At 49.2% G+C, this 15,638-nt stretch overlaps 2 protein-coding genes across 3 annotated transcripts in view; one reads left to right on the top strand and one right to left on the bottom strand.

The window, feature by feature from the left end:
- The first annotated feature begins 1,079 nt into the window (after positions 1-1,079).
- On the top strand, positions 1,080-3,768 carry shisa3 (shisa family member 3). Its single transcript, XM_056600772.1, has 2 exons — positions 1,080-1,835; positions 2,822-3,768. Exons 1-2 carry the CDS (start codon positions 1,559-1,561, stop codon positions 3,430-3,432), a joined length of 888 nt encoding a protein of 295 aa, XP_056456747.1. The 5' UTR covers positions 1,080-1,558; the 3' UTR covers positions 3,433-3,768.
- A 1,340-nt stretch (positions 3,769-5,108) lies between these two features.
- atp8a1 (ATPase phospholipid transporting 8A1) overlaps positions 5,109-15,638 on the bottom strand; it is a 103,170-nt gene continuing 92,640 nt past the window's right edge. For both annotated transcript variants that reach the window (XM_056600066.1, XM_056600065.1), the window contains 4 exons: positions 11,784-11,872; positions 11,214-11,306; positions 9,785-9,876; positions 5,109-8,210 (listed from right to left, as the gene is read on the bottom strand). In XM_056600066.1, coding sequence (XP_056456041.1) covers positions 8,113-8,210; positions 9,785-9,876; positions 11,214-11,306; positions 11,784-11,872 — 372 coding nt within the window. In that variant the 3' untranslated portion in view covers positions 5,109-8,112. The remainder of the gene's footprint in view (positions 8,211-9,784; positions 9,877-11,213; positions 11,307-11,783; positions 11,873-15,638) is intronic.

The raw sequence follows: 15,638 nt of genomic DNA on the forward strand, positions 1-15,638 counted from the left end.
GTGGTGCACGTGTCGTGTGGCTCGTGCAGCCTTCAGGCTCTGCGCGCGGAGTGCATTCAGTCACACATTCACATCCTGTTGTCTCAGGAGTCAGTTGTAGAGCAGAGGGCGAGCGTCAGTAACCAGAATATTGTGAATGCGTGCGCAGAACAGACCCAGGCCTGTGGGTTTCTTACAGACCACCAGGCCTGAGGGTTTCTTAAGGAGAGGGACAGGGTTACACACTGTGGTCAGGCGGGAACTTTATCCTGAGTTGATAACCCTCAAAGTAGAGTTAGGATGTTTGTTACGAGATGATATCTTGACAAGTTACCTCACAGACACGCACACATACGCACGCACATATACACGCGCGTACGCAGACAAGCGCGCACGTACGCGAACACACAGAAAATACAGTTCCCGTATAAAGTCTCTTTCTAGCCTATAGTTACAACATCCAAAGAGAAAGAGATCTCGTAACAAAACAAATCAAATAAGTTAATTATATTATTCTCATCATGGCATACATGCAAGACATTGGCTAGTTTCGGACATTGGCGCCTACCCAAACCACTGAATAGTTGCCCTAGATGTTAGATCTTGTGTGGGTTAGGGTCTCTGTGCTTACATTTTTTATTATTCTTTTATTATTTATTTATATTATTTTCTTAACATGTAGTGGACGGTTCGTGCAGTCTACCACATGGGGGCGCCTGGTCAATTGGTTATGTAAGTGTCTGGTTAAGTTGTTGACAGCTCCAATTTATCAAGGTATTTACTAAAGTGGATATTTACTGAACTTAACAACTAAAATATATATATAAACTACTCGGCAGGTGCGATACAATGAGTAAAAATAAATGAATAAAAAAAAAAAATATATAAGATAGTTATTTCTATTTCAATGTTTTTTATGTTTTGTTATGGTTTACAAATTCAAAACTTTGGATTATTGCCCAAATTGTTTATGTGTGACACAGGCTAAGCCACAACCCCGCGCTCTGACCATTGGTCGACAAACGACGTGAACGCGCCCGTCTGGTCAATGGGGTGCGCGCGCGCCCGTGGAGTCAATCAACAAAAGCGACAGAATTCAAACGAGGCGGACAGCCGACTGCAGCGCGCGGAGAGTAGCGGACCGACACACACCGCGTCTTCACTCGGAGGAGAACCACAACAACGGAATGGATTACTTCCAGAAAGTGGTTTCCACTCGTCCTCCAGAGATAGCATCGCTGTGGTAGTCAGTCGAGTGGGTGTGTGTATATATACACAGTTTGATTCATTCTGGCATCGTTTGATGAGAAGAGCGATAATGTCATCGGAGGACTCGAGTGATTCACCGGGACAGCCGTGAAGAGGCGTCTGGTCGGGGTGGTTTTACACGTGCGATTTATGACAAAAACGAAATAAAATCGACTTACTAAGTTTACAAAACTCAAAACGTGATGGAGATCCCCAAGTGATGAGCTTGAATGAGGAGGGTCGGGAATTGATCGCAATGAGATGGTTTTGATCCACTTCCACACCAGCTCTCACACTCCAGCGTCCGGCGGGACACATTGACCAGAAAAGGATGACGGGTAGGGGGGTCCTCCCCTGGCTGCTGTTGGGCTATCTGACCTGGAATCTACGAATATCCGACGCACAGGGGGAGTACTGCCACGGGTGGCTGGACGGGCACGGGAACTACCATGAGGGCTTCCAGTGCCCGGAGGACTTTGATACCATGGACGCCACGGTGTGCTGCGGCTCCTGCGCCCTGCGGTACTGCTGCGCCGCCGTGGACGCGCGGCTGGACCAGGGGACCTGCACCAACGACCGGGAGCTGGACCAGGCCGAGTTCGCAGCCCGTGAGTTAACTTACTGCCATCAGACTTATTCATCACAGTGTGAGGGCAGGGGAGATTAAGCATTAGTGCTGTTGCTGTGTGTGGAATACACATTTGATTCCCTTATTCAACTCATTGAGTCTCATTCAACAATTCAAAGTTGGATAAGAGTGTGAGGGGAGATTAAACATTAGCGCTGCTACTGTGTGAAATATACATTTCCTTCACTTCAACTCATTGGATCTTATTAAACTATTGAAAGTTGTATAGCAGTGCCTACTGTACACGATGTTGTGTAATAATTTAAAACAAAATAAGTTCCATTGATTTAGAAAAGCAATGTATAAATTAGTGGTCAGCTGCTCTGTCCAAAAGTATTTGTATGAAATGCCTTTGCCCATTATTGAATTGAATGATTTAAAGATTCACCGGGTGGATTCCACTAGGCACACAAGGAAAAAGCAACAGTTTGGAAGGTTAACGACATAGACAGCACATGAGTTTATTTACCGATTATTGAAGGACAAGACAAATCATGTTACAAATAGGCCTACTGATACAAAATTATGCATTATAATTTATCATTAATTTATCTCCATTTGTCTTTTTTAATACACAAATAAAGTGATTTGAATTTATTATGAAGACACTTTTATTAAGTAAATGTTTGTATTAGAAAAGCTCTAAAATGATAATTAACCCAACGGTTACATGGAAATATTATATATTTTTTTACAAAAAGTGATATTGGAAGCAAAAGTAAATAGCCTTTAAACCATTGTTTAACAACACATTTCAAAACGGACTTTCCTCAGTGTCAGATCAACCTTACTTGTGAATTAAATGTTGAATAATAAAACTAACCTCAATAGACCGGCACACGCGGAAACAAGCACAATAATTCAGCTTCTTTTAATCATCCACCTAGCTAAACCATCATCCCCTGGAGAAAAACCCTAAAACACAAACCCTAACCCCCCCCCCCCCCCGTCTCCTCGTCCCCCCAGAGCCCATCTACGTGCCCTTCCTCATGGTGGGCAGTATCTTCGTGGCCTTCGTGGTGGTGGGCTCCCTGGTGGCCGTGTACTGCTGCACCTGCCTGCGTCCCAAGCAGCCCACGCCGCAGCCCATCCGCTTCTCCCTGCGGAGCTGCCAGGGCGGCGAGACCATCCCCATGATCCTGACCAGCGCGCCCCCCAGCCTGCGCACCCCGTCCCGCCAGTCCAGCACGGCCACCACCAGCTCCAGCTCCGCCGGCGCCGGCAGCTCCGTGCGCCGCTTCTCCGGCGGCTGCCTGGTGACGGCCACCATGTCGTCGTCGGCGACGCTCCACTCCTCCTCGCACGCGCCCCAGACTCTGCTGCCCCCGCCCCCGCCCCCGCCCTACACCAACCCGGCCATGGCGGCGTCGATGGCGGCGGCGTCGGGGTGCGTCCAGCACCACCAGCACGCCCTGGCCTCCGGACATAGCCTGACCCAGCTGCAGATGCACCAGGCCCCCATGCTGGCCCACCCCTCCCAGGGACAGGGCTTCCTGCTGCCCCGGCAGTACTACTTCCCCCTGCCGCCGGACCCCTACGCCGGGGCCAAGGGCTTTGCGGACTTCGGACAGAGCTGATGGGGCTCCGGCGGTGGGGGAGAAGCAGCAGGGATTACACGGTCAAATAAAAACTAAAGGGCCGGGAGACAGTGGGCCAGCCTGCTAAGGTTGAACCCCTGGAATTAGGGGGGTATGAGGGACTAAAGGCCGGGATTACGGAGCTGCTGAAACAGATTTTTAAGCTTGGAAGACTTTGAAATCGCCGAGCCCAGTGCCTGAGCGTTTTGTACAGCTGCGTCGGAGCGCAGGATCTATTATTTTGTAATAAAAGTGAAATTACTACACACACAGTGCTGGCTTTGTATGGTATGCACCTTCAACCGTCCCCGGTATATCCTACATCTCTCTTCCTCTTTTGATGCCCTATAAAAGGTTTACATGATTCTTTATACAAGTGTGTAATATTCACACAAAACAAAGTTGAGGAGGGGAACTACTTCAGATTGAGTCGGGGTCGAATAGTAAACACTGGCAGTCCCGAGCGTTTCTTTCACAACACCATGCGGTATTTGGACAGAGCGAAAAGACAACAGAGCCGGGGTGTAATAACTATTCCTCAAAACCTGTGAATAAAACGGCACCACGACCATATACGGTCATAAAGGAAGGGTCTGGTCAACCATGAATCATCCCTATTTTTATTGCTTTCTTTGACCAACCTAAAGGTCAAGTCACGAGCGTGAGCCAAGCGTCCGTTCCCCTTTCCAACGCAAACAGACGGCCATGGGGTCACCCAGGCTCCACACCAACAGCTCACTACCTGCCTGCTGCTCGCTCCCGGCAGATTTGAGTGCAGGAATGCAGCAGTGAGGATCAGTCATTGTCGATGTTCAGCGGGCATGCCGCGGCCACAGTGTCTAAAACAACTGGGCCCAGAGATAGGTTTGGGTTGCATCAACAGGTAGGGCCCGCCCCTCCCCAGGCCACCATGGGCTCACAAAGACCTTTCTGTTCCCTCAGCTATTTGAGTGTGAAATAGACCTGGCAATCACTGTCTTAAGAGCATTCTGCTGATGCTTCCACCCGCCGCCACATTCCAGCGGCCTGGACGTTGTTATTAGTCCTCGTATGCAGCAGTCCCCCCCCCCCCCCCCCCCCCTGGTTTAATGTGGGTCGTGGATCTGTGTGGCTGGCTGGTATTAAACGGCCTGTATGACAGGAGGGAGGTGTGTGCAGCAACCATAGCGTTTGAGACTTGATTTATTCTGTTTTTTTGTAAGGTTAGTCAGTCCGATTTTCGGTGAAGGTGCTTTGAGGGACTTTTGAGGTGTATTTCAAGTGCAAAAAACGATTTGTACCATTATATACCTTTAATTCATCATTGAATAGTAAGAACTATATTACTATCCAGAGGCTCAGAGTAATGATCAACCCTTTCAAATCCAAAAATAATCCAAACCCACATACAATCAAATATAAAACATTATTAGAAAAGGTTGGAAACCCTACATAAATTTTACCATAGCTGGAAACAGGAATTAATTATTCAGCCGCAGTAATTATGGGAGTGTAACAGAACACAGTCTCTGCCGGCTGGACTTGTTTGTTGGGTGAGCCAGGCAGTGGTTCTTTTTTATGCCTCTTCCCTGCCTTTCCTGTTTAGCTTCGCACGCCACTGTGTGTCCTGTTTGTGACCACACACGTGCGCTTTTACGAGGAGGGCGGGAACCAAAGTGCACGGCATGCGTTTGGCGGAGGACAAAAAAAAACGATTAGCCGCAACGACACTGCGAGTTGTTTGTAAAGTTTATTTCAGGAGTCCTCCATGGCAGTAAAAGACAACACTTAAAAGTTTGCAGTCCCCAACATGCAGAACAATCATTTAACAAAATGGCATATGAAAATGAAATATTAAAACACCAAAAAATGTAAAAGTGCATTTTCTTTTGTAAAGTGACCAATACTTGAGTGAGAATTGGAGTGGTACAATACACATTTAACTAAGGAACTGATTTTATCCTAGTCCACTCATGCAGCCCCCACACCCCCCACTGTTACGAAGGGAGGGGGGGGGGGGGTGGGGACTAGGGACTGTAACGTGTTTTCATGTTTCCGGAAAAAGCCACGAGTGCGAGTCCGTCCACAAACACAAGATCAACATTCAGCATTTTTAGAGACGGCGGATAGAAGCCGAACCCGAACACGAAACAAAAGCGCAGCATAACAAACCCCTATTTTGTTTTGCCCGAAGCCGAACAAATAAACAGAACCCAACAGAAGCAAAAACCAGAATCCATTTTGTTATGTCGCACAAAACGTTGCATGAGGAACAAAAAACAAGTTACAAAAAACAAATAAATATTCGCCAAAGAAAAACCCATGACCAGATGATACCAGGTATCCACTACTGAGGAGTTACATTGAGTGCATTGTGCAACATCTCCCTTTCAATCACACAAACACACACACACACTCACTTTAGACACAGACCCAAATGGACCCTACATCAGCGGACAGCAGTACACCGTTCCTATACTTGGATTCGTGCAAACAGACAGTAAGAGCAAGCGTCTTCACACAGGCCGGCGTGAGCACACACATGCGCACTCGTTAACACAAATACACACACACACACACACACACACACACACACACACACACACACACACACACACACACACACACACACACACACACACACACACACACACACACACACACACACACACACACACGTGCGCGCAAAACAAATACACATAAAATACACTGATAGGTTGCCACGAGAGAAAAGTCCACAGTTCCCAGCCTCACATTAAGGAAACAGACATGCAAGGCATACATACATACATATATGTTATGCACAGGAGAAGAGTCAACACACGCACACATACACACACGGCTATGTGCGCACACATGCACATGCAGACAACACATAGACACACACTCATTCCTTCAGAGAAAACAATCTCCCATGGGGAGAAGAAAAAGCATTCGCACAGACACAAGTAGTCCAATTTATAAATTAACAGAGCTATATCCATATTAATAATAACCACGGTACATTTAAGAAAGCTCAGGTTTCTCATTCGGTTCAGTTTGAGAGAGAAGAAGAACAAAAGACGTACGGAGAACGATTCGTTACAAAGCCAGTCGATGCAAAATCCATACATCTCCATTATAAAAATACAAATTCACAAAATAACTATAGAGACCAAGTAGTGCCGACACGGGTGGAGTTTCCTGACTACTGTTCCTCTCTCCCTTAAGCTAATGGCACTTATGTTGGAGGATTCCAATCCATGTCAAGGGAAACACTATGGTGAAATAGAGAGCCACCACCGATGTAAGCAGACAGAAATTCGACAAGACCACTGAACGCCCCCCCCCCCCCTCCCAGCGTTCCCAGTTACAACTTTGTGAGAACGAACGTTATCCTTTATCCTTTGTTATAACATGTGCCACAAGGCACTCAATGTGTATTTCACATGTCACGTTGTACGAGTACAATACTGTGGTGGGGGGTGGGCTTTGTCTACTCAATAGGTGTGTGTGTGTGTGTTTGTGTGTGTGTGAGAGAGTGAGGAGCACTGTTCTACGCTAGCTGGCTACGCTAAACTATTCTTGGCTAAGGTGGTCCAACGGGGGAAAAGAGGACTGGTTAGGCACCATTGGGATTGTTGCAGCCGAGTAATGTGTGGAATGCAATTACTAGTCACGAGCAATCAGCCTGCTGTGTAAAACATAGTGAGGATCTAGGCGTCAACTAGGCTGACGATTCAAACTCAGAGAAAACGGAGAGGCCTACGTAGAATTAAATTAGAACCAGGCACAGTATTTACACGCTTTTTTATATAATAATAATAATAATAATATAATAAAACATATGAGAAGAGCAACGGACAAACTATTTGTGGATGTATGTAAGGCCTTATGAGACATGTGTGTTAGGAAGTGCAGAACAAAAACAGGGATGGGTTAAACACAGTTAAAAGCGTCTGGTCTGAAGTGGTCCATTTAGGGCTGGAATACACTCGAGGGTGGGATTATATTTGGTTTAGGTTGGTGGTTAATTTTCACTTTTTTCCCTTCTTGTCTGAGATTTGGAGGTGATTGTATATACGACTGCTCTTTGGCAATCCGTGGACAGGAGCCATACTCTGTGTGACCTGGAACAGAATCCCCCATTCCCTTACTTCTTCCTTTCTCTTTTACACTTAACAGTACAATGGCGATACAAAAAATTTGAATTTCAATCAGACGAGGCGTTTTAAACTTTTTTTGGCTCAACATTGATGATTTTGTCTACCTTTCTTCCTCTCATCCAATGGGAGGCGAGAGTTTGACCCTGACCAACAGTGCTACAACAGTCAGGAACTTCAGACCGCAGACTCAAAAACAAAAAAACAAAAACAACAAAAACAAACAAACAAAGAGTGCAAGCACAGTGCTCATTATGTCTGCTGGACACACAACTACAGCATAGTGAATACGCAAGTCAACACACGTCACTCCTTATCAATTATCCCTTTCATAGTTTTCTTTTTTTTTAAAGTAGAACAAGACAGATCTCACATCTCCAGCGCCCGCCTAGTCAGGTCGGATACTTCCTGCATCGTGTGGGCGGGGTCGACTCTTCCCCGACCAATCGCGGCCCTCCGCTCCCAAACCAACCGCAAGTTACGCTACGGCCGTTGATGACGTCGTTGTCGTTTTTTTTTTTAAAGATGGCGTCGGCCGAAAAGAGGACGAGTGCGGCCCTCACCACTCGCTGGGCCGCTGCTTGGTGGTGTCGTACACGCGCACCACCTCCGACTGAGACACCACGCCGTTCTCGTCCTGGGAGAACGCATAGCCGTCTGCCAGGGGAGTGAGGGAGGGAGGGAGGGAGGGGGGGGGAGAGAGAGTTAGTATAAAGACGCACCAAAACAGAACCAGTGGGAAGCCGACATGACGAGAACACATGAGCTGAACTTAAACACAGAACGTCCATTCAAATGAATCCAACAAATTTAAAAGAAAACACAGAGCTTAACGGAAAATAACATAAATTGAAAATTAAATAAATGAAATTAACTTAACAATGAAGTCTCTCAGCCCAGATCCCGCTGAGTAAAGGACGTTTTGCCAGCCCTGTCTCCTATCTCCTTTAGTAGGCTTCACACTATATCTCAGGCTAGCGTCTAGGATGCCCTTCTGACCTTCGACCCCTGGACTCACCTTCAGGTGTCAAATGACTCGGCCACTACCTGGAGGGCAGCGGGCGCGTTCAAAGGGTCGCCCGCTGAGAGGAGTGCATTGTGGGAAATAACAGCGCAGCGAGTGAGTTGTGTTATCGGGCTCTTTAAGGTTTTAAGGGAACTGCACTCAAGGCACTCCACACGGGGAAGGAAGTGGGGGGGGCAAAGCAATGGAGAGGGGGGGGGGGGGGCTTCTACCAGGGGGGGCTACTGGGATAGGGTTAGATCCTGTCGTTCTACTGGTAGAACTAGGAGAGATAGAGCTGTCACACACTACGGAGTCTACGCCTCACCTGAGACACGCAACGAAAAAGGAACACAACACACTAAATAAGAACAGAAAAAGAACAGAGAAACAGACACAGAGCATCACACACAAACAAACACACACACACACACACACACACACACACACAGACACACACCAAAAAAAACTGACACTGACTAAAGCCACAAACCATGCAGTGTGCGTTCGACTGCACATCCCATGAGAGGCCCTGTTAGTGTGGGGGCCGCGGGGCCGGGGGGGGGGGGGGGAGTTGGGGGGGCCGGCCCCGGGCTACAGGGAGCCGAGCCAACAGCCTTGAGGACAGGATTATAGATGGGCACTTCCTGCAGCGGTCCGCTGGGGGACATGCGAATAACAGCAGTGTGGTGGGGCGGGGGGGGGGGGGGGGACAGGAGGAAGAGGAAGACGTCCTCTTCTCCTCCAGAGTCGGCGGGGGGTGTGTGTGCGAGCCCAACGAACAGCGACACGCTTCCTGTTTCCCCTGACTGCCTGCTAGCCCCACCCCCTCCCCGGCTCCCATCCCTGATTTGAATGGAGATTAATCACGGAGATCTAAACCCTGGGACGAGGTGGGGGGGCGGGGGGGGCTAACGGTGGGGTGCCTTCACCCTGGGGCGATGGGAGCGAAGCGAGGGTGGTCTGGCAAGAGGAGGAAAGAAAAACAGAGAGGGAGGAAGAAAGAAAGAGAACGGAAGATAGAAGGAAAGAGAGAAGGAGAGATAAAGGAAGAGGGAAAAGAAGGAACGAAGGAGAACCAGAAAGGAGGAACGGAAGTAAAGGAAGATACTAAAGGAAAGTAAAGGAAGACATAAAATGGTAGAAAGATAAAAAGAAGGAAAGAAATAAAGGAGTAACCAAGGGAAGGACTAAAGGAAGGGAGCGAGGACGGAGGAGGGGAACTCACGGAGTAGGTTCTGCTGCATGGAGTCGGAGCGGTAGAGGCTGACCGTGCTCTTCTTGAACACGTTCTTCAGGAGCAGGGCCCGCTCCGTCAGACTGGAAGAACACACACACAGGGACGCACGCACGCACACGCACACACACACACACACACACACACACACACACACACACACACACAGTGAGTTAGCCTCCAGCAGAGCCCTGCAGGCAGGTTTAATGATCCATACATCAAGTGTCTCCACTACCGTTGGGCGAACAGGAAGGCATGGCAGCCAGGAGCCGCGGAGAGGAGACCATGTCGGGAGACGACACGTCCCGCCGCACGCTACTGAAATATATGAATGGCTGCCGGCGTGCGTGGTAGCCGGTCGGAGGAGCACGCCTGTCGGTGTGCCTCGGTGAGTGTGTGTGTGTGCGCGCGCTACGAGGAAGTCTTGTGGATTTATGCGTCTGTGTGGCTCTTTAACAGTGTTTGCTCGCTCCTAATTAAATGAGCATCTGCCGAAGTGCTCGCATGAACCGTAGGCTGGATTCAAGATGTTGGTGTGTGTGTGTGTGTGTGTGTGTGTGTGTCTCTCTCTCTGCATGTCTCTGTTTCTCTGCGTGTGTGTGTGTCTCTGTGTGTGTGTGTGTGTCTCTCTGTGTCTCTCCGTGTCTCTCTGTATTTCTCTGTGTGTGTGTGTGTGTCTCGGTGCGCATGTGTGTGTGTGTGAGAGCGAGCGAGGGAGCAGGGCGCGGTCGGGCCCCGGGCCCAGGGGCCTGCTGGGTCTGGGCCGCTCGCCAGGCTGGGGGATCGCCTTCCGCGGGCAGCAGATTTCACACTGATCTGCCCTCATGCTAATGCCCACCGCAGGGCCCCCGGGGGCCCCAGCCCGGCCGAGCGGGCCCCGACCCGGGGGGGCCGCTGTGGTGGTACTCGGGCCAGGCTTTTATTTGAAAAAATAAACTTATTAAAAATAAACACCTGATTTCTCGCGGAACAACTCTGAACGCCTTATGTATGACAGGTTGAGCTGAGTGAGTCGTGTGAATGAGGGGGTTCTCTAACTATAATGGTTCTGCGTGTTGAACCCTTTGAAAGCAGAGCCCGCTCTCTGTGAAGGGTACGGTTTCAGGTCTGCACGGACGCGTTGAATGTGTAGGAACGTTGAAGCGTATAGAACGACCATACCCACCAACCTAGGTGCAAATTGCTAGTGACAGTAAGAAACCCGTTCCCAGACACTTTATCAATTCAAACATTCTGAACTCAAGGGCCATGTATATAAATATATACACACACGTTTAATTGTACAGCAAAATCGACTATGGCATATGGAACCTGATGTGTTTGAGTTTCTATGTGGTTGACGTAGGGCCCTATCGAAGGGCCCCCGAGGAGGGGAGCACACTAAAGGGCTCCGGCGGGGAGGGAGAAGCGTGCACCGTACCTCTTGCCGTGGACGACGGCTCCGGGGTCTTTAGACAGCGCCTCCAACTCCTGGACCTCGTCCACCAGGGTCTTGAAACACACCTTCTTCACACTATAGAGACACACACACACACACACACACACACACACACACACACACACACAAACAGGCATAGACACACACACACACACACACACACACACAAAGGACAATGAGAATTATCCCAACCATTACTCCCTGTGTGCCCCTGAGTAACAACCGACGAATCGGATCGGACCATCGCCCGAACCCATAAAACCCCCGGGGTCCAGGAGTGAACAGAGGATAATATACAGGACCCTTACTAGAGGGTTCTTTTTGACGCGTCGGTAACAACTGTGCTCCTGGACGGGGCTGGCCTAACCCGTGGATAGCACTCATTCAAAACACTCTTTCCCATGATGCACCACTTCCTGTCCGGAGGTTGGGGGGGTGTCAGGCTCGTGGGAACCCCCGGGATGGGTTCCCTGCCCCCCCCCCCCCCACACACACACACACACACGCCCCAGAGGAGAGACCAGAGGCTAGAGGGGATAGGGGGAGACTTACACTTTGTAGGCCACGTCAAAGACCAGCGAGGTGGTGGGGATGAAGACCAGGCCAGTCCAGAAGACCCCCGAGCTGAACATCATGTCCGCCTGACCGGGGGAGAGACACACACACACACACACACAGGTAGATTAATACATCGTCAGGGTAGAGGTGGTAATCTGAGAAGGCTGCTTTCGCACAACGCGCGGGCACACACACACACACACACACACACACACACACACACACACACACACACACACACACACACACACACACACACACACACACACACACACACACACACACACACACACACAGCTGGAGGCACAGCCAATATCCTCCTCATTTAGGGAGGAGATCCCGCGACAACAAATACACAAACTCATTACAAAACCCCAACACAAACAAACAGGCTGCGCTGTGGAAACGAAGGCGGAGGCCTCAGACAGAGCAGGTAATCCTCTCTGATCCCCCTCAAGCCCCCCCATCCCCACCCAGATTGGGTGGGTGGGCTGGGGGTGGGGTGGGCCGGGGTGGGGTTGTGGCCTGAAGGAGGAACCGGGAGGGCCGATGAGAGCACTGTTCTTCCTGCAGGAAGCGTCCTGCGACTGGCTTCAAACAGTAGGGTCCCTTTTAACCCTACATTGTGCGATGTGTTGGTGGGTAAAGGCCCTGGGGACACATCACAGCAGATGGACCGAGGCTGCAGGTGGAGGAGGAGACGTTGACACTTTGTATAAAAGGTCAGATTCTCTGACCACGTAAAGGGACTGATATCAGAAAGCTAGGAAAGTAGAGAAAATAAAGTCTCCCTTCTGCTCCTGGGGCTGTGTTCCTATCACTGTATTTTTAGATTCTTGAGATAAAAAGCAATAAAAACAATAAAAATAAAAAACAACAAATAAGCCACTGTGGACTTCCATGTCATGTTTATACTGGGAAAATTGTCCTGGCTCTCCGTCCAACAGTCTTGAAGCATTACATCTAAAGAGGGCAAAGGTTAAACGTATGAGTCCCATTTACGCCAGCTCTTAAATGAACTGCGGTATCTTGATATTTATATACATATCATTATCTAAACATAAATCCCTCAATATTTTGGGAGCGCCAAATGAATCCTCCATGTGACATTTGGAAGTGTTGTGTTTTGCAGTGGATACACAATCCCCGGTAGGGGGAAAACGTTGGGAATGCATCCTCACCAGTGATACTAAACACAGAGAACATTTATTTGTATTGGCGCCGACCTAAATCCGCACATCACGCTAGCCCGCCAAGAATAAGAAACACAAGCCGATGAGATAGCTGTTCGCTCGGATACAAAATCCCTCTCGGATCACACCACAAACCCTAGGTCTTCATAACAGTCTTTGTCAGGCCTTAAACACACTAGATCCATCTGAACGAGGCCATCATCTGGACGGGTGAGAGGCGTGGATTTGGATGGGGAGAGTGTGTGTCAGGGGTGGGTGGATGGGTGGGTGGGTGGTGGTGAGGGAGCATCTGGAGCCCAGAGGGGAGGGAGGGGGGTCACCCCAGGCGTGGGTGGAGCCCCATCAACTCCCCGGGAGAGGGCCGTGTTTGCTTTGGCCCGATTGCATTGAAACTATCTGTCATTACGTGTCAAAGAGCAGAACGCGCACTCCTCGCATTGCACGCTGGGCCTTTACACGCTTGTGTCACTTGTTCAAACTGCTGGGGGCCCCAGACAATGTCCTTCCTGTAACCTGAGGCACGCAGGGCCATGGGAAGGAGCCATGAAAGACACACACACACACACAGACACACAAGCAAGCAAACACACACACAATCAGTGTCAAACATAAACACACGCATACACACACGTGCAATCAGTGTCAAAAGTATTAAAGTGTTCAGGTGCGCTCAATGAGCTAATCTGTTGGTCATTACGAGCCGATGGGCTTTGATGTCTGTCACAACACGGGGGAAGGAGGAAATCCCAAATGACTGGAAATCAAAACGTCTTTCCTACAGTCTGAAGCGCCACGGTGATGAATGGAGCTCTACTATGTTCCCAGGCGACTGAAAATATAGACGATTAAGGAAAATTGCACGAGCCCACAGGACACTTTGACGTCAATTTGTAATTGACCCGGGCCCAGGAGAAATGTCTTCTATCCTAACAGTGAACATTTTATTAGATATATAAGAATTAGAAGAAGTATTTGAAACTTTCATGATAAGTATCCTTCAATAAGCCCAAGGTGTATGCTCTGTATATTAAATTAGTGACTGCCAGAGGCCCCGAGAGATCAGGAACCTCCACATATTTAAAACCTTGGCCCAAACAGACCCTCCTGTCCTAACCGACCCGGAGAGACCCTCCCAAACCAAATAGGGGGCGTGTGGTCCATGCCATTCTGGACCAACTTCCTTATGACACTGCTTTAAATGAACGGAAAACCTTTTTTCAAAATAAAAGCGCAGCAAAAACCATCCACAGATGTTTGTCTGTACCGGGACGTTTGGAAGGGAAGCCGCCTCATACCCACTGAGCAAGCAGTGACTGATGCATGTTGGTGATGGCTCATACCACGGGCCCCAGGGGAGGGGAGACAGAGAAGGGGTCAGCTCGGGGGGGGGGGGAATGGGAGTTTCAGGGCAAACTAATAAACTTGTCTGGTTGTGCAGACGCTTCGCCATGGTGTGATGTTTTGACAGGCCATCCAGACTCCTCATGGCCAAGAGGACGGAGACGCATACACTCACGCACACACGAACACTAACACAAACACACACCATTTACACAAACACACACAAACGCACGCATGACAAGCCGTGCAGACATACAGAAAAATAAAAAGACAGACAGATAGGCAGACAGAAGGACACACACAAGCACAAAAATAAAATAGACAGACAGACACTAACAACCCAAACATGCCTGAGCTAAGACACAGCATGCAAATCCACCCCCCCCCCCCCCCCCCCACACTGCTCTGCAAAGACAGAAACCGTGTCAGCCATCACAGAGAACGGCGCGAGCGAAACACACAATAAATCCAACAAACCCCCCCCCTCCTCCAAAATATGGGAAAGACATTTCAAATCAAACGCCAACGCATAAATCTGCACCAGGAGGACGTCAGCGGCAGGGATCCTTAAGTCTGCGCACGCAGGCCCTTAACCATGACCATTAGCGGGAAGCATTGATCCAGGGAGTACATCAGGCAGGGAGGAAGGCCAGCCAGGCCTGGGATATAGGCGCTCAGTGATAACAAGCCCAAGAATGTTAAGGCAGGGCCATTGTGATGGTAAACACACGCAGAGGCAATGTCCCGCACCAGACACACCGACCAAGAGAAGCCCTATGCATCACACACACACACACATACTAGCACGCACGCAACTGCATAACATGGTTCACACACAGATGCTAACGTAAAGACGCGCACAGACACACACCTTTTCAACTGCTAAAAACAAACACACTAATTGCTGATAATGGGGTGTCAGTGAATGCTAATACTGTATTGAGCCAGAAGAGGCTGAATACGCATCTTATCAGGGAAGGGGGGGGGGGGGGGTCGCGCTCCTGTCCCAACAGCCAAATTAGAGCGGCTCCACAGGACCCCAAACACAACAGGTACGGGGCTGCCAGGACATTAGGTTAAGAAAACAGGGAAGGACTGCTGTGGATTGGAGATTCTGATATATATGAGAGAGAGAGAGAGAGAGAGAGAGAGAGAGAGAGAGAGAGAGAGAGAGAGAGAGAGGAGAGAGAGGGAGAGAGAGAGAGAGAGAGACGGATGAGAGATCCTGACCGAGAGGAGAGAATGAGAGAGAGAGAGAGAGAAAGAAAGAAAGAAAGGAAAGATAAGAAAGAAAGAAAGAAGAAAGGAAAGAAAG

This window comes from Gadus chalcogrammus, chromosome 10 (assembly GCF_026213295.1).
Source record: "Gadus chalcogrammus isolate NIFS_2021 chromosome 10, NIFS_Gcha_1.0, whole genome shotgun sequence".
NCBI lineage: Eukaryota > Metazoa > Chordata > Actinopteri > Gadiformes > Gadidae > Gadus > Gadus chalcogrammus.